Consider the following 24,893-nt stretch of genomic DNA (forward strand, 5'->3'; position numbering starts at 1 on the left):
TTCTGTGTCCATGCACAGCTGTAGCAGCAGGGTTAAAGGCCAGGGATTCACTCTGATTTTTTGGGATGAGCCAGAATTGCCAGCCATGATCACAGGACTCAGCTCCTGCCTCTTCGGGCAGGGAATTCTCCTGGGTGTGTTTGTTGTGTTTGTTACTCACCCCACAGACACCTCTCAGTGCAAGCAGGGGCAGTGCCTGGGAGTTCTTAGAAAAGATGCACAGATTTTTATTTTTTAATTTTTTTAAAGGAAGAAAATCATCATCTCAGGAAATAATCCCTGAGAGAGGCCACAGCATCAAGGGACAGAGTCCCACAAACCCAGGGCCACCCCCCACCAAACCCTCCAACACAAAGAACACACAACATCACGTGGAAGGTTCCAATAATCCGATTTTTAACATTATTTCTGGAGCCAATTGGAGAGACAAAGCGTGGGTGACATCAGGTGACAGAACACAAACCCCTCAGACCACTCTGGGGTGACAAACTGAACAGACACAACAGGTCCCCAGCTCCCACCAAAGGAATATTTAACACCCCTGAAACAAATATATCACATGAAAAGTCTCATTAGAAAGTCGCCCAGGTTCCTATGTTAAGGGTTTATATGAAAAAGCAGGAGTTCTCCACCCTGAATTCCTGGTAGAAAACAGCAGGTAGAAACCTAAGGTAGAAATCTGGAGTTAAGAGAAATCCTTTGGCAGCATGTTCAGTTACAATCAGGCCTTAAAAATAAATATGATCATGTCTAGAAGTATGAAGAGAAACACCAACCCCCTCTAAATACACTGGTTTAATAATAATTAAATTATTTTACACTATCTACAAGTTGCATATCACAAAGTTAGAAGAGGTGACGGAAGGACAAATCCTGCTTTTATAAAAGTTCAGGCATGTGTGGAGGTGTGTAGAAAATCTCAGACAAATGAGTATATACATTATTTATACTTAACAATTAACATCATCAAATCAAATCTGGCTGGCTCAGCCGAAGATTTCTCTTGGCCCAAAGCTCAGAATCAAAAAAAAAAAAAACCAAAAAACCACCAATTAAAATTTCCTAACATGGACAACTCATAGCAATGGGAGCAAGGTTTAGTTTGACCTCAAACCAACTTGGAACAAAGTCAACTCTGACAAATAAAAGCTCCAAACAGTAAGAATTTGGATCAGCAGCACTGAAATAAATTAATTTCCTCAAAGACAGAAGGAACAAGTTATCAAAATGCTTCAGTATTGCCATGTGTGTTATTTGTACTGAGCTACTTCCAGGGGAAGGATCAAGACAAATTAAAGTCATGTCCAAAAGAAAGACAAAATCCTCCTTCCAATTGCACACATTTGAATAAAAAGTGATTTAAAGAGCAGGTGCTGAATTCTTTTTGCACGAGCATGAGGCTACACATATAAGGTCAAGATAGCAAATAACTGAATAAAAGGGAAAATAAATGGAGGAGGTGCTGAGTGAAGGGTGGGTTTTGTCACCCAGCAGCCTGGCGGTTCCAATCTGGAATGAAATTTATCCATCAAAAATGCTCATTTTGACATCTGGGAGCTTCCTGCATTTAACTGGGATGTTTTTATCAGTAATTTGCTCCCATTGTTTCCACAAACCAAGGATTATCACTCACCAGAGGTGATTAAAAACAAGGTAAATGTGAACATGCTCCAGTGTGGAGGTAAAGAGGAGGATGAAGTGATTTTTCTCTTTTTTTTTTTTTTTTTTTTTTTTTTTTTTTTCCCCCAGCAGTTGAAACAAGAAAAAAAGAAAGAAATCCCACATTCCCAAAGGATAATCCAGCTCATCTGCTCCCACAGACAAACCCCACCATTTAAAAAGTGCATCAGGGAAGAAATTCTTGGATTTCTTGTCTCCCCAGCTCCGAGGTAATCCCTCCTGCAGGGACAGGGCTGTTTTCCATGAGCACGGGAGCCCAACCCCACCCAGCAGCACATGGGATGTGCTTCCATCCCCCTTTCCCAAGAGGTGTAGGAGCTCCTCTGGGATCAGGGCTTCTTCAGACACGGACACAGTGGCAGAGAAAGGAAATCCAAGAGAGGCAGGACCCCCTGGTCCCATCCAGACCATTCCTGTTCCACTCAGCTCCCCCTTGGGAAAGGAACAAATCCTGAGTCTTCAGCAGCTTCAAACCTTCTCCAGTCCCCTCCTTTCCCAGAAAGAATTCCAATGCTCCTTCACTTCTACATCCATCCAAACTGAAAGGAAAACTGGAAAGAGGTTCTGTGCAAGTTCCTGGCTCAGCACCTTGGATCCAGGGAGTGCCCAGCTGGGAGCATCCCCTGCCTGCTCTTCCCAAGGAGCCTCCTGCTGGCAGTGCCACCTCTGCCAAGACACCAGGCAACGCCAGGAAAACTTGTTTTCCTCGAGAAAAACAAAGCAATTCTCTGTGTTTGCTGAAATAAAGAGGCAGCACTGTTAAAAACCCTCTTTTTCTCCTATTTCCACAGGGATGTGGTCCTGAGTGGCAGAGTTTCCTCTTCCAGCTGGAGCCAGGGATCCCTCGGATTCCGCAGCGCGTCCTTCAGGAAGGGGACCCCGAACTGCAGAGGTTCCCTAAAGCCACTGGGACAGAAGGATTACAGGAGACACCAGAGGAGGCAAAGCAACAGCATCTCAGCATCCTCAAGCTTCCAGAAACACATTGAAAAGAGAATTATTTTGGGACAATCTTTCAAAGATTCGCAAGTGGCGTTTCCTGAAAGCGCAGGGAAGAGGGGAAAAAAAATAAGGACTTGGAGGAACGGGGAATTATTTTAAACCATCCCCTAATCTAGTTCAGGATGCAAAAATGCAAATAACCATCAGAGCCGGTGCCTATTTTTACTCTGCATCGCCCTAACGCAGCGAGTTGGGTTATTTGAGAAGAAAACGGACTTTTGATACCCACGGCAGGGACTCCCAAAGATCAGAACTGGGCCACGATTCCTCGACCCCGGCTCGTTCAAAGCAGAGGCTGCCGATGGAAATTCGTTTGCTGCTGCTGCTGCCGCTGCTGCCGGAGCAGGGAATGAGCAGGGAGCGGCCCTGGGTAAGGCGGTCCTCGGGTGCTCTGGAACGCTGCCACGTCGGCGGCCGTGCCCATCCGCTGCTGGGGGAAGGCGCCGGTGCCGGGGACGCTCGGGAAGGGCGGAGGCGGCGGCGGCAGCGCGGGCTCGGGGCCGGGGCTGCGGGGACACAACACCGACCGTGCTCACGGTGCCGGCTCAGGGCCGGCCCCCCGCCCAGCACAGCCACCCCCAAAACCAGCTGGGACGCTCCAGAACACGTACGTTTGACCAAAATGGTCGTGCTTGGAGGCATTTCGTGTCTTGCCGGCTACGAAAATATCGTTTTTTACTCTCAACTTAAATCAGCTCTGGCCTTGCGCTTTCCCTCCTGTTACTCCTCCCGGCTAACAAACAGAGTTTCTCAGGAATTCCATACTTTTCATGCCTTTTCATGGTAGTTTTTTATGGTTTTTGCAAAAAAACGTTTTCACCCTCAAAATCTTTCCAGCAGCTCAATAGCTCTACTACGTAACTTTTACTTTTTAATTTACTCTTGCTTTTTAACTTACTCCTCCTTCCTAAAAACTTACTCCTTCCTTACTCCTCCTTTCTAACTTATTCTTTAACTTACTCCTACTATTTAATTTTTTCACCTTTGGTGCTGGGTGCTTAAAGCTGAGGTCAAAGGTTCCTTTTCAACCTTCCTCTCTTAAATAAACCTTCCTGGGAAACCTCCTCGTGCAGGATCAATTTGATGCAGAATACTGCTCTCACTGCTCCCTGATTCAGCAAAATCAGTATTTCACTCTCAAAAATGACGTGGCACTAAATGTAAATGCCACAAGAACGAGCCAAGTGGCAAAACTCCCCTCTCCATGATGAAGAATTTGCAGGATCCATACCTTAAATAAGCAGCTGGAGGTGGCTGGGTGGCTGCAGAGTTGATGCTCTGGGGCAGAGACCTCACCTGGGCCATGTGCTCCGGGGCCAGGCTGTATCCTGGGGACATGGACACTCCCTGCATCAAGTAATTCCCACTGGGAGGCTGCACAGGATACGACTGCAAATCAAATCAGAGCCAGGAGATTTGGTGCTTGGCACACTTTGGGATGAACCCACTAGAATGTTCTAAAGCTGGAAGCAAAACCTGTAGTTTCTTCCAATTCTGCTCGAAATAATGCAAGATTCCCTTGAAATTCAGGTGGGCACAGGCTGGTGGGGTTTGGATTTGGGAGGAACAGGTTTGTCCCAAATCAGGCCCAGCATTATCCTGCATTTCTGTGCACCAATCTTGGGAGGAAACAGCAAACTCCAGTTGCCTTTTGGCTTAAATTACTTTGTAACCTCCAAATATAATGAATTTTCCATTGTTACTGGGAGTTAAGGACACGGAATTACTTTTAACTGACACATTTTCAGATCTAGCAGTTGCCATGGCAACTATTCTTTTCCCACTGAACAATTAACATGAAAGTAAAATTCACTTCAAGTAAAAAAAAACCCTCATTCTGTGCTTTTTGAAAAACTCTCCTTCCCCTCCATGTTTCTTCCTTAAAGCCATCATTAGGGACAGTGTGGAACAGTCTGGAGCACAAACACAACGTGTTTAGAACTGATACAAAATGTTCATTTTTCTAAGGGCAAAAGGAGCTAAAAGCAGAGTGTTTCTATAGTTAGCACAAAATACACTTGGGATTAATAGACTGATATTCCAGTTCCCTCCCATCCCCACTATTAGATAAGAAGGGAACATTTTACTTGGAGATTGACATGACTCACAGCAAGAATATCCACCAAGCTGCTGCAACACCCAATTCCAACTGCAAGAAATGAATTATGGAAAGGGATCTTTTGGAATTTTCAACGGTGCCCAAGCAAAACCTTCTGTTCTATGCAAGAAATTGGGATTTATGCACATGTCAGATTGCTCATGGTCTCCCTTCAGTTTTTGTTGTGATTTTTTTTTTTTTTTTTTTTGTTTTTAAACGGGGATAAGCAGCAGGGAATTTCCAGATCCCAGGGAATTTCCAGGTTCCAGGGATACTGACCTGCACAGAGGAGGTGGGTGGGAATTGTGCAGGGTGCTGGAGTTTGGAGTAGGCTGAGTACATGGGGCCCTCATTCATCAGCTTGTTGTAGAGCTCCAGAGCTTCCAGAACCTTCACATTCAGTTCGGATAACTCGGAATGTTTCCTGTTCCAAAACAAATGGAGAGGCCACTGAGCTCCTCTGACATCTTGGATGGGGAGGGAAAGAACAGTGCTGCATTAAACATGCAAGAAAAAGAAGCTCCTAAAAGGTAAAAGGTTAATTTTTTTTACCCATTTATAGGGAAAAATTGCTGTGGTATGACTGGAAGGAAAATCCAAGAGCTGCACAAGCATTGCTGGCACCAAAGCAGCAATTCCCAGGTGGAATTCCCTGTTCTTTCCACCCTCAAATATTCCCAGGAGTCACAGAGTCGTGGAATGGTTTGGGTTGGAAGGGATTCTTCTGCCATGGGCACCTTCTACAATCCCAGGTTATTCCAGCCTGGCCTTGGACACTTCCAGGGATCCACAGCTTCTCTGGGAATTCCAGCCCAGCCAGGAATTCCCAATATCCCAATATCTCACCCATCCCTGCCCACGTGAAGCCATTCCCTGTGTCCTGTCCCTTCATGCCTTGTCCCCAGTCCCTCTCCATCTTCATAAGGGTAACATGGAATAATTCTGAAAGTAACTGAAAATTCCAACATTTAGGCAGGCTACAGTCACAAAATGCCAAAAAATAAAAAAGCATCCATGGCCTGTGCAGTGAATTTTGGGAGAGCAGCAAACAAATCTCAGTGCACACACCCAGAACTTGACATTTCAGCATTAAAAAAAAAGTAAAGGTGAAGTTGTTAAAATTTTTCTTGCTAGGTTTTCTAGCTCAGGAGACGAAAGTACCAAAAAATATTATTAAAACTGCCCAATTTGAAGGAAATCAGTGAAGAAATTGTTCTCACCTATCTATCTCTTCTAGTTTTTCATCTATCATTGGACCCATCTGCTGGCAGATATCTGTGAAGACAAAGTGTTGAGGCAGTTGATGTCTTGCACAATTAAATGTTTAAATGAAGCCAAAAATATTTTATCCAGCTACAGTAAAATTAATTGCTTATTTATTTCAGGGTTGGGATTGGTAGATGGATCTTGCAAAGCTCAGGCATTTTACAGAGCTGAGAGTTATGCAAATGATTCTGCTAAACATGGAGCTGGCTTGGAACTATTAAAAAAAATTCAAATTATCCCCAGAGCCCCACACTCCCACAGTGAAAGAAATGTTCTCCAGCACTGTTGGTACAGAGCACAGCTCCCCTAAGCTTAAAATAAACACAAAGAACTCCCAGCTCAATCCACAAAAGGTAATTGTGAGAAGAAGTCATAAAAAAGAGCTCATTTAGTGCTGCAAGTACCTTCTGAGTCGAGCAGATCTGGAGAATCAAGCTTTAAATCCGTGGGATCTATGCTCTGAAGTACCTGCAGTGTTTTATCCATCTTATCCTGAAAGGTGAAGCCAAGATGAAGAACTTTGATTTCTCAGCCATGCCAAGATTGGTTTAATATTCAAATTAAAGCTCTTTACAAAGAATCATCTGCCAACATCAGCACCAAAAGAATGGAAAATCCCAGCAATATTTTATTTAAAAGTGGCTCCATACCTCATCAATATAAACTGGCTCAGGTTCTGCTTTCTTAATTTCTTCTGTGGCATCCTCAGGAACAGAGATCTTATCCACAGCTGCTGAAAGAACAGAGAGGAGTTTCTTTTCTCTCTGTTGCTGTGATAACTTCAAACAAACATTTGCTCCTTGTTATTTTTCTGTGTGAAAAGACACTGTGACATTTGAAATGGCAATTTGCTGGATCTGTAAATATGTTGCTGACAAGGAATTACGGTGAATCGAACCAAATTTCTGTCACAGAAAATGGTAATAACTTAAAAAGAGAAACAGAGGCAGAAATTAAAGTGAGTTATGGAGTGATCTGTGCTTGATTGTTTGAAACAAGGGCAGGATGTCTCAACTCTTTCCTGGGGCTGATAGAGGAAATTATTTTGCTGCTGGGCTTAATTAGGATTGCAGCACAAAGCTGCCTTTGTGAAATAATCATGAAATAATCCATCATTTCAGACTCTGTGAAAACATCCATCAACCATTCCAGCAGGCAACTCACCTGCCTCAGGCTCCACAGTCAAGTCAGAGGTCACAAAATTGGATGGGAAAAGCCCCACTCCTCTGTGGTTCTCCCCTTTCCACCAATTGGCATCACTGGGGGAATAAAGAAGGGTTACACAACTCTGGGGTCAACACAGCCAGGGGACATTTTTGAGGTTTTTATTGAAAACCTGAGGTTCAGAGATATGTTTGGTGGTTTGTTTTTGTTTTTTTTTTGTTTTTGTTTTTGGTTTTTTTTACCAAAACCCTGTGGTATCTAAAAGAGAACATTTGCAGGGATTAGCACAAAGCCAAACAGGAGCTGGGGCAGAGGGGAGGGAAGGGAGGAAGAGGAATCAGGGATCACTGAAAACTGAACACAGTTCATCAGTTCTTTACACTGATCCCTTGCCAGCCCTTTAAAGCTGTATATATCCCTATAGGTGTTAACAACAATCATTATTTGAGCTATTTTTAACCAGTTTTCTTCTTGGCAAATGTGATGCTTGATAACCAGAGGTTTAACAATTGCTGGAAGCAGATGGGAGATGTGATGCCAAGGCATTTTGTTATGTCAGACAACCAATTAAGATTTATCTTCAATACTACAAACTGGATTAAATACTCGAGGTTCTCCCTGCACTGAAAATGATCTGAGGTCAGAAACCAGGATTCTGGGAAGACAGAAGGAAGAGAAAGGGATGTGAGGGAGGGCAGAGTGACAATTAAATTTCTGTGGAGGGGGGAAAAAAAGCACCAGAGGAAAAACGTGGTACCCTGAGAAAACAACAGTGGTGCAACAAAGCCAGCTCCACCTGAGTGTTTTGTACCTGTCATCCAAAACAAAAATAATTTCTCCACTTTTAAAGGTGAGCTCATTGTCCTCGACAGCTTCAAAGTCATACAGAGCTCGCACCTTCCTCAGGCTCGGGGGGTTTGCTGCCATTTCTGCAGGTGGGTACAAGGATTTGGTCTCCATTTGCTGCTGCTTCTGCTCTTGCAAAGACAATTCAATAGCTGCAGGTGGGGCAGAGAGAGAAAGAACAAGTTGGTGTTGGTTTATGCCTGGGGACAAAACAGTTTCATTTCTTAACAAAAAAAAAAAAAAAAAAAAAAAAAAGGGTTTATTGCTTTATTTAAACAAGGTCTGTGGTGCTGGGAGTTAACATTTAAAATGCTGTGTGATGGGGAGGAATGGCTTAGCCCAAATCCTCATGGATGAGGGGAACACCTGGAATGTCACAAATCCCAACCTGCTGTGCCCTCGATTTCAATTCTGCACAGCAGAAAAGAGCCCAAATTCCCATTTCCCTGCTTTTTAACAAAACTTGTGGAGTTTAACCCAAGGCTGAGACAGCAGCTCACCTTTAGCTATGTCCTCATCTTCTTTGGATTTACTGGATGAGGAGCTGCTCTTGGCAGCATTGGTGGAAGCCTGCAAAGGTGGGAAGAACAGAGGGACAAATGAAAATGAAATCTCCATTATTACATATTTTTTTTAAAAATTAGCACCAAGCTGTTCCTGATCAGGTGGGTTATGGAATCCAAGTGATCTAGAAATGAAAATCACCACTCTTCAGGTTTTTTTCTGTTTTCAGCAGGGGGAAAAAAAGTAAAAGAAATAATGATATTTAATAGAAATAACTGATTTTATTGGAAGAATTATTTTAGTCATGTTTATTACAGTGAGACTACTCATTTAAATGACTCTTTCCACCTTTGTCCTTCAAGAGAGAAGATGCTCGAGTTGGGAGCTGCTGACTTAAATCCTACAATTCTCCCAAGCAGCAGAGTGAAATCATTGCTGGAGTTTTCATTCCCACTAGGAACTGGAATTGGGTGCCAGTGCTCAACTCTTCCACATTTCTGCCATATGTTTTACACATAGATCATATTTAGAAGTGAAAACATCTTTGTGGAGGAAGGAGGGATTGTAAAAGTTAAACTCACAGTGTTTGTAAAAGTTAAAATGTGTTTCATGCAGAGGAAAGTAAACTTTGTGTAGGGAAATCGTAACAGAAGTTGTAATTTTAATTTTCAGGACCGAGTAACACGGAAATATTTAGAAGTAGCAATAATAAAAAGTCAGGGGGGAAAAAAAAAAAAAACAAACACCTGACATCATCTCTCTTGTTAGACTGGGCACAACAAACCACCAGAAGTGAAAAACAAAACCACTCCAAACCCAGGATAACAGGAAATGGGACAAACAGGAAAAGAGCATTTGGGAAAGGAACCCAGAGCATGGGACCATCCTACCTGGGATCCTGCTGCAGGAAAAGTGACCCCTTCTTCCTTCAGGGATTTGATGGTTGCAGATATTAAGCTACATTGTGGGTCCTTCTGGAATTCTTCTGACCACTCCACCATGAGGGTTTTTAGCTTTTCACACACTTTTGGGTGAGCCTGGAAGACAAAATTGGATAAAAAAGGGATGTTTGAGCCTCAAAACGAACAGGAGGAGCTGTTACCAAAATTGTTATCAAACCTATTTTACTGTGATTATCCTTAATCATTAATACTTGTGTTGACTGAGAAGATTTGGAGAGCAGAGTGGAGAATATCTGGCATTCCAGAGAACATGCTGAGCTCCTGGAGCACTAATTCTGGAGAAATTCAGGCTGCCTACCACACTTATCCCAAATTTCTGCCTCTCTGTGTTACTCACCCACCATTTAACCTCAATTTTCTCTTCATTCCTTCTCAGGTGTGTTGTTTTCCACTTCCCAACCACATAAATTGGTCTGATATAAGCCACTGTCTTTCCCTACAAGAAACCTTTCCCTGAAAAAAACTCCTTCCCCCTACAAGAAACCTTCCCCCTACAATTCACCTTTTCTGGCCTCTGCAGCTTCTCCTCACATACCAGGACAGGTCTGTCCCAGCTGAGAGAACCTCACAAAAACCTGACCTGCGTCTCCTTGAATCAACTTCTCCCACAAAAAGGAATTATCCAGAGGGACAATCCACAGGGACAGGTTCTAGTCCCAAACTGGGAGCTGAGCTGCAGGGACAGCCTGGTAAAGGAAGAAAATTTGCTTGGAGTGGGGGCAAACCCAAGATCAATTCATGCTCTGCCTGGAATTTCTGTGGTTCCCGCGTTCTTCCCCAGATCCTGGCACTGGGACAAGATTCCCAATCCAAGGAATCCTACCACCCTCAGGGCTGTGAGGTCAGCAGGGGCTGACCAGGGAGAACACTGCCAAGCTTGGGCTCCAAGCTGCATTCCATCCCAACAGAAAGTTGAAATCCTGCCAGGCTCAGATCAGCACAAACACATTTGTCACACCTGGCTGAACTCGTTTGCTCTCTGAGAAAAGGGAAAAAGAAAAATTTTACTCAGTATTCCTACAAGGGGGTCAGGGGTGGAGGAAGAGGGTCAGCATTGCCAGAGAACACGTAAACTGTGCCCCAGAGCCCATCCCTGGAGCAGATCCCAGGATCCCTGCCCATCCCTGGGTAGGATCCCAGGATCCCAGCCCATCCCTGGATTAGATCCCAGGATCCCTGCCCATCCCTGGGTAGGATCCCAGGATCCCAGCCCATCCCTGGATCAGATCCCAGGATCCCAGCCCATCCCTGGATCAGATCCCAGGATCCCAGCCCATCCCTGGTGCTGAAGGGCAGTGCTGAGCTCCAGGATGGATCCTGGCTAACAGGAACAAAAGGAGCACTTGCAGTTCTATTTTTCTACAGAAACACAGGAGCTGTGAACTCATTTTGCTTCCCAGCAATTTTATTAATTTCCTTAATTGCTTTGCTCAGCCTCTGATGATTGCAGGGGCTCCCATGGATCTGAAAACTCCTTTTTAACCCATTAACCAGTTTTGTTTCCAACTGGAGCAGTAATTAGGGAAAAGCTGTTCCTGCTTATTCAATTCCTCACATCCAGATTGAGATCCCAGCAGCTGCTTGACCCCAACCACTTCAGTCTCCTTTTCTTTGTTATTTTCTCATTCAACATTCCCAGAATCTCTAAAAACTTAAAGGGATTGTCTGTAACTTTATCTTTGTAAAAATATCATTCCACTCCCTCATTATTTTCCCTTCCACTTCAGCCCAGGAATTTCCTCCAACCCTAATAAAACCTCTCTTCAAGAAAAGCTGCACTTATCACAATCAAATTGATGGAGCTTAGGAACACAGATTTTAATTAAAATTGCTCATGCAATTTTGTAAAAATTACACTAATTTCAGTGAAAACACAGCACCAAAACTAGAAAATGTGCATGAACTACAATATTAATTTGGAGAAATTACCAAAATAATCTTCCCCCAGGATTGAAGTTTCTAAGACAATTACCTTGTTTATTATAGCTCGAGCTTCAGTGGCAAAATCCCTGGAACACACTTCCAAGTGGAATATTTTCCCACAGTTTGAGACACAGGCTCCTAAAAGCTGACAGCAGAAAGACAATTGGGAAAATGCAGAGGAAAAAAAGTGAAATTAAAAAAAAAAAAGAAAAAGCAAATAATCCAAAAATAAAAGGTAAATTCAGCACAGACACTGATTTAATCAATGTATTAATGAATTGATCAGTAAATATTTAATTGCTGCATTCCTGGAGGTTTTGGGGGGGAAATTTGGGGATTTACTCACTGTGAGAGCTTGCAGAGCCACGTGGGGAACTTTGTGATTCATTCTCTTCATGATGGCTTTAAGGCAATCCTTGGCTCTGCAAAGGAGCAAGAAAATTCAGGATAAATGGGAGTGACAGGAGCTGTGCAAGGAATGAGCCCAAACCTCCACCAGGATTGAGCCTTTTGAGCAAAAAATGTCACCAAACCTGAATTTATTTTAAAAAAAGTCACCAAACCTGAACCTACTGAATGAAAATGTCACCAAACCTAAAGCTATTTAAAAAAATTGTCACCAAACCAGGGGCTATTTTAAAATAATGTCACCAAACCTGAAATTATTGAACAAAAATGTCACAAACCTGAACCTACTGAATTAAAATGTCACCAAATCTGAATTTATTTAACAAAAATGTCACCAAACCTGAACCTACTGAATGAAAATGTCACCAAACCTAAAGCTATTTAAAAAATTTGTCACCAAACCAGGGGCTATTTTAAAATAATGTCACCAAACCTGAAATTATTGAACAAAAATGTCACAAACCTGAATCTGTTCAAAATAAAAAAGTCACAAACCTGAAGTTATTGAACAAAATTGTCACAAACCTGAAGTTACTGAACAAAATGTCACCAAACCTGAATCTATTACAAAAAATGTATAAAAATAAAATAAAATGTATAAAAGTATAATATAATGTGCAAAAATAAAATAAGATTAATTACAATAAAATGAATGAAATACAAATAAAATAAAAATAAATGAAATGAAATGAAATAAAATAAATAGCATTTTAAATGTTTCTGCACACTTTAAGTGAGCATTAAAGGCTGACAGGAGCTTAGGCACATCAAAAGCTTCATTAACACTGAGATTTGGAACATTTAAAAACATCACATCCTAAAATAAAAAAAATGCTGATGTAGCATTCAAAAAATATTAGCACTGCAAGATAATTGAGCTGCTGGATGAGCAAAGCACAGAAAAATACATTTAGTCCTAATATTTCCATCTTATTTCATGTACAAAGCATCCAACAAAGTCAACTCAAGTTATTTTGAGCTGTATTTTTATTTAAGGTAGGTAACAATCTTTATTTTCAAGGGCAAAGGGGAAGAAAAACATGACACAAAATTGAAATAAAATATGCCAGCAACAGAGGCGTTTAAAATCCAGAATTTAGGATTTTATTTCCTATATAAAGAAATATATTTTATATTTACAAACACGATCTGATTACACATTTTATGTACTTCTATTTCTGCATGTGTAGTTTGTAAAAAATAATTTTTTACAGCATCCCTTCCTCCAAAACCAGATTTAAAACAGTTCCCTCCACAAAGGTTTTGTGGCACTAAAAATTTTGATTTTTAATAAAGGACTCAAAGGACATTTTTTGCCTTCAGGACTAAAGATTCCCAGATTAAACAGATTATTCCTTGTGGCAAGTAAGCAATTAAAACCAACCAAAAAACCCTCAATTTTGATGTTAAACAGAACAGCTAAAAAATCTGAATTACTTAAAAATTCTGTCTATGCACTAATTGAGGATTAATTCCAAATTTAAAAGATGTTATCCCTCAAAATTTCAGCAAATACTTTTGGCCACTACAGAACCACTGAAATTCCATTTATGTTCCACTCAGTCTAAACTGATTCCAAGTGATTTGTGCTTTGATCCCTAATTTTTATTTTCAATTTTTTTCCCTTTTCTCTCCCATTTTTCCTAACATAAATATCATCAAAAGCCCCTGCTCCTTGCCAGGTATTTTTTTCTGCACAGAAATGATTTCACTTTCTCTTCTTGGCACAATCACTTTCCCAAATTTATGCCAGATCATGAAACATGAATAACTTGGGAGTGCTGTGCAAAACTCCAGGAAAAAACTGGAATGTGCTCAGCACATCCAAATTGCTCTGCCCAAAATCCTTCTAGAATTTTTATTTTTTCTTCCCCCAAGGATTTTAAAGCCAGCTTTGTGTTTCTGGGAGGTTTTGAGCATTTTGAGATGTGTTTTGTGTGATATTTTCTTATTTCTTATTTTCCAGCTTACCCATTGGGAGTGCTTCCAACTTTGTCACAAATATCCATGATAAGTCCCCAGTCCTCACTGGTGTTGTATTCATTTGTAGCTTTTTCTGGGGAAAAAAACCAAAATTATTAAATGATTTTATTTATTCAGTTCAGATTCTATCAATAGAATGGATCCCTGATTAATATTTCATGGATTCATGGAATGATTTGGGTTGGAAAGGACCTTAAAGCTCATCTTGATCCAATCCCTGCAGAGACATTCTATAAATTAATTAATAAGGCTTAATGGTGTTCATTTGTGCTTTTAAGTTTTTATTAGCCAGGCTATTTAAATCCCATGTAAATACTGCAGTTCAAGTTAATCAACAGCAAATTGAATATTTTATTGCATTTGCTGCTTCCAGATTAAGTTTTAACCAACTAAACTCCATTTTATTTTGGTTCCTCAGCAGAAAGATTTCCACAAAGGGAACACAAACACTGAACCCACCAATGTTCCAGTTCCCTTTTGCTACAGATGTAAAAAAAATATAAAAATTCAGAATTTTGGCCATAATTCATCTTCGTGAAGTGAAATATTTACTTAGAGGAAGTAAATATCATTTTGAAACCACAAACCTTCTTCAAAAATGACAGAATTGCTGAGTTTTTCTTTTAAGTGCATCAATATTTTAGGACATGAACAACAGATTCATGGATGGTGTGGAAAATAAATAAATGCCTGCAATTTTAAACACTTAAAGAAAAAAAAGGAAAAAAAAGGGGGAAAATTAAGCCAGATCAGGCTCTGGAAACTGCAGATTCCCTGGATATACAATCCCTAAGTAGTGAAGAGATTCCCAAGGATATCCTGAACTTTTACATATATATATATATATAAAATTAGTTCAGGATACATATAGATCTAGATCTATATCTAGTATTTCAGGAGATATATATTTTTTATATATTATATAAATATATGTTTATATATATAAATATATATATTTATATTAAAATGAATATATGAATTTTTATATATATATATCTATATAGAGATATCTATCTACCTGTCTGTGTATATATATATATATTTATATAAATACTGAATATGCTGAAATGGATCCCAAGCACCCATTGAGGTTTTCCTGAGCCCCAAGTGGAATTCACAACCAGTTTTTCCTGCCACAGCACAAATAATCCCAATTCTTCCACTGGCAACAGGAAGGTTTGGTGTTTACAGCTCAGAATTAGGAACTCAGGAAGTTTCCAGCTCAGAATTATGGAATTATTTAGGCTGAAAAGCCCTCCAAGGTCATGGATTCCAGGATGTGCCCAATGCCCGAGTGCCACCTCCAGGAATTCCTGGGACACTCCAGGGATGGGGATCCAACCCTCCCTGGGCATTTCCAATCCCTGAGCACCCTTTCCATGGGGAAATTCCTGCTGCTGTCCCCCCTGAGCTCCCCTGGGGCCTGTCCCTGTTCCCTGGGAGCAGATCCCAAACCCCTCTGGCTGTCCCCTCCTGTCAGGGATTTGTGCAGAGCCACAAAGTCCCCCCTGAGCCTCCTTTTTTCCAGGTGTTCCCTCACTCCACACCTTCCCCTTCCCAAAGCAAGCTCAGCGCTGCTCCCTCCCTGAGCCACAACATTCCCACAGGGATCCAAGTCCCTCCTCCTGGACCCACAGCAGGGCAGCAGCCCTGGTGATCCAAACTCTGTCCTTGCCCAAACTCTCAGGGATCTGCACCTTTCCCTCCCTGGCAGCGTGACAAAATGAACAGCAGCTGCTTTCCTCTTCCCAGGAACAGTGAAGGGTAACTCCCTCCCAGATGCTGAGACATGGACACAGCAGAAGAAACAGATGTGGGAGGATGCGTTTTCCAGGATTATTTCAGCACAGGGAGAATGGGAGGGAAGGGAGGGAGGAAGGAAGGAAAGGAAGGAAAGGAAGGAAAGGAAGGAAAGGAAGGAAAGAAGGAAGGAAACAATATAAAAATAAATCACAAAACATAAAAAGGAATTACTTGTCCTCTGCAGCCCTCCAATAAATGAAGGAACATCAGACGAGAGCTCGCTTTTACAGAAATAATGACAAAATCAAAATGTGCTGCTTGGGGTGCTTTTATAAAGAATTCCAAGTGCAATGAATCACTTTTCCCTGGGTGAGCTCCCTGCTGGATCTGCTGTTCCACGAGAACGGTGCCAGTCCAGGAGAGGGGAGAAAACTCAAAGCAGCAGCTGGGAAGGGGCTGGGAATTGTTTGCTGCCAAAAGGAGAAATGCTTGGAGAGCTCCTGTCTCAAAGCACTGGCACAGCTTCTCCAAGAAAGGAGGGAATGCTTTGCAACCCAGGGAAAAATTGTCAGAATAAGGAGGAAGAAGTGAGAAGAAGCAAAAAAAAGCAGAAATAGAAATGATAAAAAAATAAAAAAAGGAAATAAGACATAAGGGAAATGTAAGCTCTTGGGGGCTGGATTAGGTAGGAACAAAATGGAAAATATTCTCCTGGAAAGCTCAGCAGCTGGAAACAGGAGGAGGAGGAGGAGGAGGAAGAGAAGGAGGAGGAGGAGGAGGAGGAGGAGACTCAGTTCTGGCACAGGAGGACAAAGTTAAGGAACCCCAAAAGACAAATCCAAGCCTGGAATGAAACAGGGACCCAGGGAATGTCCTGATCACCCTTCTCATCACTCCTGGGGCCCTGCACAGCCACTCCAAGCTGCCAGCAAACACTTGCTGCTCTTTGAGCCCTCCTGAGAGAAGGGCAAGGAAAAACAAGATCAAAGGGAATGAGGGGTAAACGTTATGGAAGAGGAAGGACAAAGCTGGGAAAACAGCGAGTGCACGTGGGCTGTGAATGCATCCAGACAGGAAATTTTAAGCTTCCAAAAAGTTTTGGGGGGGTTCCTCTCCAAAAAAAGCAGCCACAAAAACTCCTCCAGAGCACTGCTGCAGAGGTTATCCCGTGATGTGCAGCTGTGTCCAGGCACATTCCAAGGCTCTGCTCAGCTCTGTGGGCTTGGAACCACGGCAGCAAATCCAGCTGCACCACGGGAAAAGCAAAAAATTGCAATAAAAATAAATACCAGAAAAAAATGCTAGAAAAATAAAAAAGTAAACACAACGCAAGGGAAATGTAAAGCCCTTGAGGGTTGTATTAGGAAGGAAAAGGAACATTCCTTTTTCCCCATGGGTGTTCCAAGGAAAAAGCAGCTCTGGATGAAGAGGAAGCTGGATCTGCCCCATTGCTGCAGCCAACAAAAGGCACCAAACTTCCAAAATCAGCACCTGCCCAGGCCATCCACATGTGATAATCTGATATTTTGCATGGTATAATTTCCAACAGAATACTGATATTTTTAAAGCTTCTAATTACAAAGTTTTCCTGCCAAGGGACTCTTTAAGATTTAGTCCAAATAATTCAAGTTCCTATTCTGTTGCACTTGCTAAATTTTAATAAGTGATAATAAAAAACTATAAATAATTATTATTAAAATATTGAATTAAAAATACGCTGAGTAAATTTGAAGAAACTGGAAGTGAACAGATTCCCATTTTTGAAGTTCTGCAGCCTGGGAGTCCTTGAAGCATTTAGGTTTGTTAAAGAATCCTGCAGAGTTCAAAAAAAAAAAATCCACTTGTACAAATATATCAGTTTGAGCCACATGAAATGTGAGTGTGGTCAAACAGCAAACTGCACCAGGGAATTGAAATTAGAAATAAAACAATAAATAAGTAATAAATAAAATATGAAACCAGCTCAGCTTATACTACAAATGAAACAGAGGTTGTGTAGCAACAAGAGCACTCGGTCTCTTCCGTTTTGGCCGTGACAAAAATCCCAGGAATGTCGAATTCCTCTCTTTCCTAGGATCCCAACAAGAAAGCTGAGCCCGGTGTTTTGCTGATTTCATTGCTTTTCTCAGTGCTGCCATTCAGAACAGGCGGTGTGTAACAAAAAAGTGACACAGAGCACGAGTTTAAGACAGCACAAGTCAGGACAGGACACAAAACAAAACAACTGAGTCACTGTCTTCACCCCAACTCCAGGCAGGTTTTGTAATCACTGAATCACAGAATTTCACAGAAACTTTTCCTGAGCTGGAAAAGATCCATTAAGGATCATCCAGTCCCACTCCTGGCTCTGCACAGACACCCCAACATTCCCATCGTGTGCCTGGTGTGGTTATAGGGAAGCTACTCAGAAGCTGGAAGAAACCATCAATAGAACAATGAAAAGCAGCTGATCTTAGAGCAGCCACAATTCCCTGAATCCCTGCAAACTCAGCGACACCATGGGAAGGGCAGGAGGCACAGGACACGCTGGGAAAGCTGTGAAACTTCAGGAGTCAGAGCAAAACAGGACAAAAGCCATTCCCTGATGCTGCTGAGGGTAAGGGAGAGAGGGAGCCACTGATCTTTTCTGCCAGAGCCCCCGAGCCTGGCCAGGATGTGTCAGGAACAACCAGGCATCCCCTGGAGCTGCAGAGCCCTGGGCCCACCACAGCTACAGGAGGAATCCCAGGACTATTTTGGTTGGAAAAGCTCTCCCATCTCATGGAGTCCAACCTGTGCCAAATCCCCACCTTGTCCCCAGCCCAAAGCTCTGAGTGTCACCTCCAGGAATTCCTGGGACACTCCAGGGATGGGGATCCAACCCTCCCTGGGCACTTCCAATCCCTGAGCACCCTTTCCATGGGGAAATTCCTGCTGCTGTCCCCCCTGAGCTCCCCTGGGGCTGTTCCCTCTGCTCCTGTCCCTGTTCCCTGGGATAAGATCCCAAATCCCCCCCGGCTGTCCCCTCCTGTCAGGGAATTCCAGAGAGGGAAAAGATCCCTCTGGATCCTCCTTTGCTCCAGGCTGAGCCCCTTCCCATTTCCCTCAGGAATTCTCCAGCCCCTTTCCCATTTCCCTCAGGAATTCTCCAGCCCCTTCCCAGCTCTGTTCCCTCCCCTGGCCACACTCCATCTCCTCGGGGTCCCTCCTGTCCCAGAGCTGTCCCCAGCCCTGGAGGTGTCCCAGCAGTGCCAGCCCAGGGCCGGGCTCTGCCCTGGGGCTGTGTCACACCGGGGTTGGCACAGCCCAAGGCTCTCTTGCCCACCTGGGCACCCCTGGGCTCGTGTTCAGCCGCTGTCACCAGCACCTCCCAGGGCCTTTCCCAGCTTTCCAGACATTTCTCCCAGCCCGGAGCATTCCCAGGGCTCGGTGTGGCCCAGGGGCAGGACCCGGCACTTGGCCTTGTTGGCTGCCTCACCACCGGCCTCATTCCACAGATCCAGATCCCTGAGCTGAGCCTTCCTACCCTCCCTCAAGGCCGGCCGCATCCCACCCAGCTCCGTGTGGTTCCCGAATCCGCCAGCGGAGCACTCGATCCCCTCCTCCAGACCACCGGTCGAGATCCAACAGGACTGGGCCCAACGACCATCGCCGGGGAACCAGCGGCAGGGCGAGGGAGAGCCGGGAGGGGACGGGAACAGGGAGAGGAAAAGAGGAGGAAAAGGAGAAGGGAAAAGACGAGGAGAAAAAGGAAGAGGAAGAAGAGTTGGAAGGGGACGAAGGAAGGCAGGGGACGAAGAGGCCGCCCCGCCGGGCCCAGATCCGCCCGCCGCCCCGGCGCTCACCCACGTCCTGCTCGAAGGGGTTGGGGGCGAAGAGCGGCATCTCGGCCCGCGGTGCCCCTGCCGCCACCGCTGCCCCGTACCCGCAGACCCGGCCGGAGCCGCCGCCGCGCCCGCCACGCCTCAGCCCGCGGGGCTGCCCCGGCGCGCCTGACCGCCCCGCGCGGCGAGAGCCGCGGCCGCAGCGCCGCGAACCGCCGGGATAAACGAGCGGGCGGGTAACGGCGGAGCCGCTCCGCGGGCGCGGGAGACCGGGGCGGGCGGCGGCCCCGGGAGCGCGGCGGCGGCGGCGGCAGGCGCTGCTTAGGGCAGCCCTCGGCGAGGGGGCCTCGCGGGGGCCTCGCGGGCGAGGAGGTGGGAACGGGGCGGGGTCGCTGCGGCGCTCGTGACGTCATGTCGGCGTCATGACGTCACTCGCCGCCATGTTGCGGCGGTGGCTGAGAGGGAAACGCGGGTTCCCGCGCAGTCGCCAGAGCCTCGGGTTGTCCCCGGCGGAAGCGAAATTAAAATGTCTGAGGGCACAAATCGCGTCGTGTCCGTGGATGTGAGGGGGGGAGAGGGCGGGGAGTGCGGCTGAGGGGATGGCGGGTGGGCAGTTCGTCCTCACATCTCAGGAGCAAGAGTTAAAAAATCAAATAAAAACAGTTAACGGTTGGAAATACTGAACAATTTTCCCAGAGAGCTGCAGGGAGAAGGGGGTTATAAAGCAGGGTCCTGCCTGATTGTTGTCAAAACGTGGAATAAATAAAGCTTTTCTTCAGGAAGGATGTTCTTTGATGCTCGATCTTTGTGGCTTCCAAGCCAAATAAACAAGAAGAGCGATGGAATCAGTGAAACAGAGCAGCCAAGAGCTCCGAGCGATGTGCAGGTGTCGGAAAAACAAATTACTCGTGGGTGGAACTGCCGTGTTAAATTCAGGGCTCGCCTCCTTGTGTGATGTCGATCGCAGGTGAGGCTAACAGTGTTCAGGAGGAAGGATTTCCACTGGTAGGGGATCCAGGGAATGCAGGATTGCCACAAAGACATCTGGCAGAACCCCCCAAGGCAAGGAAGAAACCAACAAACCCAACTCAGCAGCTGTGCTTAAATCTGGATAAAAGGGAATTCTGGCAAGGGGGAAGATCACAACCTGACCTAAATCAGGAGAGGGATTTGGCATGGGATTAATTAGCACGAGGAACGAGAGAATCATTAACCAACAGAAGAGAGAACACTAATTAATAACTGGCCAAGGAGATGATGGGATAAGGGGTTCTGGTGGGATGGGACGCTGTTGGGGACGTTCCATAGGGAACGTGGCTCTGGAAGGGAGGGATGGCTCGGTGACAGGACAGATTTTTGGGATATGGCCCCCAAAAAAATCCCCTTTATGGACACACCTGAGCACCACCTGTCCCCCATCCCTGCTGTGGGATCAGCAGGAGCTCCAGGTCCTTCTTCCTCTGAGGAATAATGTACTCATCTGTTATTAAATACCTTTCATTAGTAGATATTTAGAATAGAGACTCCACAAGGTAAAGGTCTTGTCAAGCCTCTAAAGGGGAAAAGCGATGCTTTCAGTTTCGGCTTTCATATTCTCCAGATTTTGTACTGCACTCATATTTAACTCTGAACTCCATACAAAGCGTTCCAAGTTCTCCTCACAGCTCAGGCACACAAAACAATCCTTGTCCAGCCCCACAACCAAGGACACCTCTGCAGCTCCAGCCCCAAAAAGTGCAAAGAGCAGAGAACTGAGGAGAGAATGTGGGAGGGTGGGACTGCAGAACCTGGAGCTGGGCTTGGACAATGAACCCCAAGGTGGGAATGAACCCAAACTTAGAAAAGTGTGAAACTCCTGACTCCGAGTCCATCTTGAGCTCTTGCACTGCCCAGGGTGAATCCTTTGAAGGGCTTTTAATAAATCCCTGCTTTATTCCTTTACCCCTGTCCAGCCCCTGCTCCAGGTCAGCCTCTCCAGGCATCCTGGATGAACTCTGATGAGTCAGGGATTGTGGCCAGCACCACATTTTGGAATTTAGCCTTTGGAATATGCACAGTCACCCATCTCAGAGTGAGCCTTAGTCACTGTCCTGATGGAGTCTCTGCATTACTCACTGCCTATTTTTGAGTTATTCACAAAGAAATTCTGGGAAAATGCAGCAGCACAGTGCCCAGTTCTGGGAGAAAGGCAGGAATTTGGAAATCCAACACAAATCATTGTAGGATTCCTAAAAGCTTCCTGTATGATTCAGTGATGTTTCCCTGCCCACTCACCTGGAATTTCAGGGGCCACATTCTTTTCCTTAGCTGTAATACCAAAGTGTAAGACTTAGAGATATCCAAGTTTCACTTGCATGTGTGAAAACAATATTTTTATACAGAGTTTTAACTCTTATATTGGAATTAAATTGAATTATACATTATTATTATTATTAATATGATTTGAAGAACACACTGATCTTCCTTCAAAAATTTAGCTGTTCATTTTTTTTCATGAGGCCAGTTCATATTTTTTGAACGCTTTCAAAATCAAAACATTGTATTTTAAACCAGCTGTGGTGGACTGGCTTTATCAAAGCTTCCCTGTTGGGTTTTTTGGTTCTGAAATTCCATGAAGTCCTCGAGGTTGGAGGAGAGCTTTAAGATGAAATGGATGGACTGTGGCTGAGGAGGTCCAATTAGTGGATCTCATGCCTGGCAGTTCCATTTCCCTCGCGTTTTCCAGGCAGTCTGGATTTTGCAGGGATTTTCCTGTCTGCAGGTGGCACAGTTGTCTCACGTTCCCATCACCGTTTGTTTTGTTTTGCCATCCCGAACCAGCTGCTGGAAATCACCTCCTGCCAGATTTTTAAGGCAAAAAGGAGACACTTTCCCGAGGTCTAAATTCACTAATTGCACTGAAAGTTCTCATTTCATGTAATGAATCAGAGCGAGAACGGCATTAATTGGTTTAATTGCCTTTAACAAGGAAGGATGACCCCATTAGTGCAGGGAGGCACCAAACACTGATGTTGTCTGGCCGAAGTGGGAATTTGTAATGGATCCTGGTTTGTTCCAGTCATTAATTCCAGAGGTCTGGCTTTTATGAGCTCCACACATCCCGTGTGGTGCCACAGTCACAGCAGCTGGGCGTGGAAATGAAGGAATGGCTCCTCCATTTCAATTGGTTTTGTCACCTCAAATCAAGTGACACTCATCCCCCTGGACCTTTGCTTCTTCTTTCACCTGGACATGGTGGGACAAAGCATCCAAGACCACCTGGAAAGGAAGGATTGAGTCTGAGCCTCCCAGGTCCAACCAGTCGTGGAGAACATCCAGTCCAGAAGCACCTACAGAACTCCTGCTGTGGGTGACACCACAGCCAAAGCCACAATTCCCAAAGGAAAAATCCCACAGGAAATGGTAAAATCAGCAATAACAACATGGGAGGGAAAAGGAAACATCAGGGGCACTGCTATCCCAAGTCAGGGAGGAACAAACTGTTCCTTAAGGAGAAGCAAGGAGAAGAGGAGGGCAGAAAAATGATATAAAAATAAGCTGTTTCCAAACCTGTTTTTCCAGACTCTGGATCTGGGAATCTCTTTCTCCGTGAGCAGTCTGTCCTATATCCCATATCCCCTTAGGCCCAGCCACCTGCATGGTGTCCGTATATCCCTGATGGGTCCAGGGGGGTTTGTAGGAAATCTTTGCTTCCCCCTCCTCCCTGCCCTGTCCCATATCCAGGGGCCAACTCGGCTCTCCCAGTTTCTTTGTTACAAAATGTTGTCATAATATTTAATCTCCAGCCTTTGCCTCAGCAGCAGCTGTTTGAAAGGACAATTTATATTCCCCAAAGTGCTTTGAAAACCCTCAGGAAGCTCCCAGGAAGCTTTTTCCTGGTGCACAGAAGCAGCTTGTCCAGGCTTCCAGCTTTGTTTTGTGTCTGGCTGGATCCTCTGGATTCCTCCAGCTGCCCTCTCGTTTACTTTGTGGTTTGCTGGAATATTTGTTCCCTGTTTTTTTGTTTTTTTTTTTTCACTCAGCTCTCTCCGTGTGGGAGTCACGCGGCCCCAAAACCGAGAAATGCTGAAAGCAATTCCATGGAAAGCATTCCAAGATGGGAGTGAGGAACTGCTGTGATGCTCCTGTTAGGTAAGAAAACCCTCCTTTAAAGTGTAAATAGACACTTTAAAACCCTTTAAAGAGTTTTCCAGCTCTGCTCAGCAGCTGGACACGCTTTGTACCCATCGGGATATTCCTGCAGGAGAAGCGAGCGTGGCAAGGCTGGGGTGTGTTAATAACTCCTTTCACTGCACACACACAGCCTGATGCCACTTCAGTGAGCATCCCCTGGCTGCTTAAAGCTTTGATTCATTATTGCTCAGCTTCCTTTGCTTGTTGTCACTCAGCTCAGCCACTCCAGTTTCCTCATGGAAGCCTCCCCGACGCTTTTCTACGTCTGGCCGTTGGAAGCAAACTTTTGTTAACACAGGAATGCATTTGGTTTTTTAATCACAATTAATTTTCTTCTTGTTACATGATGGTATTCCTCTTCCTTACATTAGCTGCCATAGAGGAAATGGATCCTGGACTTTCCCCACTTCCATGCACAGCACCTGCCCAGTTCTATATCCAGAATTCCCCCAAATGCACAGAGAAAATTCCAGTGGCAAAAGACCTGGTTAGTGGGCACTGCCTGGGAGCCTTGGCATCTCCCAAGAAACAGCCTCAGCCAGGGCAGGGTGGTGCCAGCAGGGTGAGTGGCTCCTTCTGGAGCAGCCAGAAGATCCAACATTTCCCTGTAGACTGGGAAGTATTTGGGAGTCCTGCAGCTCCTTGAGCCACAGCGCTTGACTCCTTATTTCCAGCAGGGTACTCTGGAAAAGTCATGGAATACCAGGATGGGCTGGGTTGGAAGGAACCTTAAAGCCCATCCAGTGCCACAGCAGGGACAACTTCCACTGTCCCAGGCTGCTCCCAGCCCCATCCAACCTGGCCTGGGGCACTTCCAGGGATCCAGGGGCAGCCCCCCACCCTCCGAGGAGAGGATTTCTCCCACTGTCCCATCCATCCCTGCCCTCTGGCAGTTCGTTCTCAAGCGCTGCCTAAAGAACCTCAGCCCACAAATCCTGGGAGATGCTCTCCCAAGCTCCTGCCATGTGAGGCAGGTGCTCCCGGAACGCAGGAAATTTGCCTGGGAGAAGGGATTTAGTTCGGGGCTGGGTCACGAGGGGCATCCCGGTGCCCATCCCATATGGCAGCAGATCCTAACCCAGGTTTTGCGGACAAATCCCGCTCCCTTTGGCACCGTCTGTGCTCCGCTCCCGTCTGGCTGGATGCGCTCCGGGCAGGAATGCGGCCGCCGGGCAATCCCGATTGTTTTCCGGCTCGAGCCAAAGTCGGGATCAGAATTCTCCTGCGCTGAGCTCCGGGGTTCTGAGCGTCCTTTCAGCGGGAGCATTTATCTGTGAATGGAAAGTGCCGGAACGCCGCTTTGCATCTCGTTATCCGCACGCCCAGACAGCGTGTAAG

At 44.9% G+C, this 24,893-nt stretch overlaps 1 protein-coding gene across 3 annotated transcripts; it reads right to left on the bottom strand.

Moving 5' to 3' along the window:
- Positions 1 to 374: 374 nt before the first annotated feature.
- On the bottom strand, positions 375 to 19,524 carry STAM2 (signal transducing adaptor molecule 2). Of its 3 annotated transcripts, none has more exons than XM_062498061.1 (14): positions 19,404 to 19,524; positions 13,825 to 13,909; positions 11,792 to 11,867; positions 11,495 to 11,590; positions 9,451 to 9,597; positions 8,557 to 8,626; positions 8,022 to 8,208; positions 7,211 to 7,305; positions 6,697 to 6,779; positions 6,451 to 6,538; positions 6,001 to 6,055; positions 5,060 to 5,204; positions 3,914 to 4,071; positions 375 to 3,188 (listed from the first exon to the last, which is right to left on the bottom strand). In XM_062498061.1, exons 1-14 carry the CDS (start codon positions 19,441 to 19,443, stop codon positions 2,966 to 2,968), a joined length of 1,548 nt encoding a protein of 515 aa, XP_062354045.1. In that variant the 5' UTR covers positions 19,444 to 19,524; the 3' UTR covers positions 375 to 2,965. The 3 variants fall into 3 exon arrangements, with proteins under 3 accessions (XP_062354045.1, XP_062354046.1, XP_062354048.1); XM_062498062.1 differs by having other exon boundaries at positions 6,697 to 6,776; positions 19,404 to 19,495; XM_062498064.1 differs by lacking the exon at positions 19,404 to 19,524 and having other exon boundaries at positions 11,495 to 11,583; positions 13,825 to 13,836.
- Positions 19,525 to 24,893: the final 5,369 nt, after the last annotated feature.

Source organism: Cinclus cinclus, chromosome 9 (genome assembly GCF_963662255.1).
Source record: "Cinclus cinclus chromosome 9, bCinCin1.1, whole genome shotgun sequence".
Classification (NCBI taxonomy): Eukaryota; Metazoa; Chordata; class Aves; order Passeriformes; family Cinclidae; genus Cinclus; species Cinclus cinclus.

What these genes read in the sequence shown, in the direction of transcription:
- STAM2 (XM_062498061.1), bottom strand. Translation starts at nt 19,443, where the DNA reads ATGCCGCTCTTCGCCCCCAACCCCTTCGAGCAGGACGTGG. An exon ending in CCCCTTCGAGCAGGACGTGG is followed by an intron (nt 13,910 to 19,403) that starts GTGAGCGCCGGG and finishes TTTTTTCCCCAG; the next exon opens with AAAAAGCTACAAATGAATAC. An exon ending in TTCCTGCAGCAGGATCCCAG is followed by an intron (nt 8,627 to 9,450) that starts GTAGGATGGTCC and finishes CCACCTTTGCAG; the next exon opens with GCTTCCACCAATGCTGCCAA.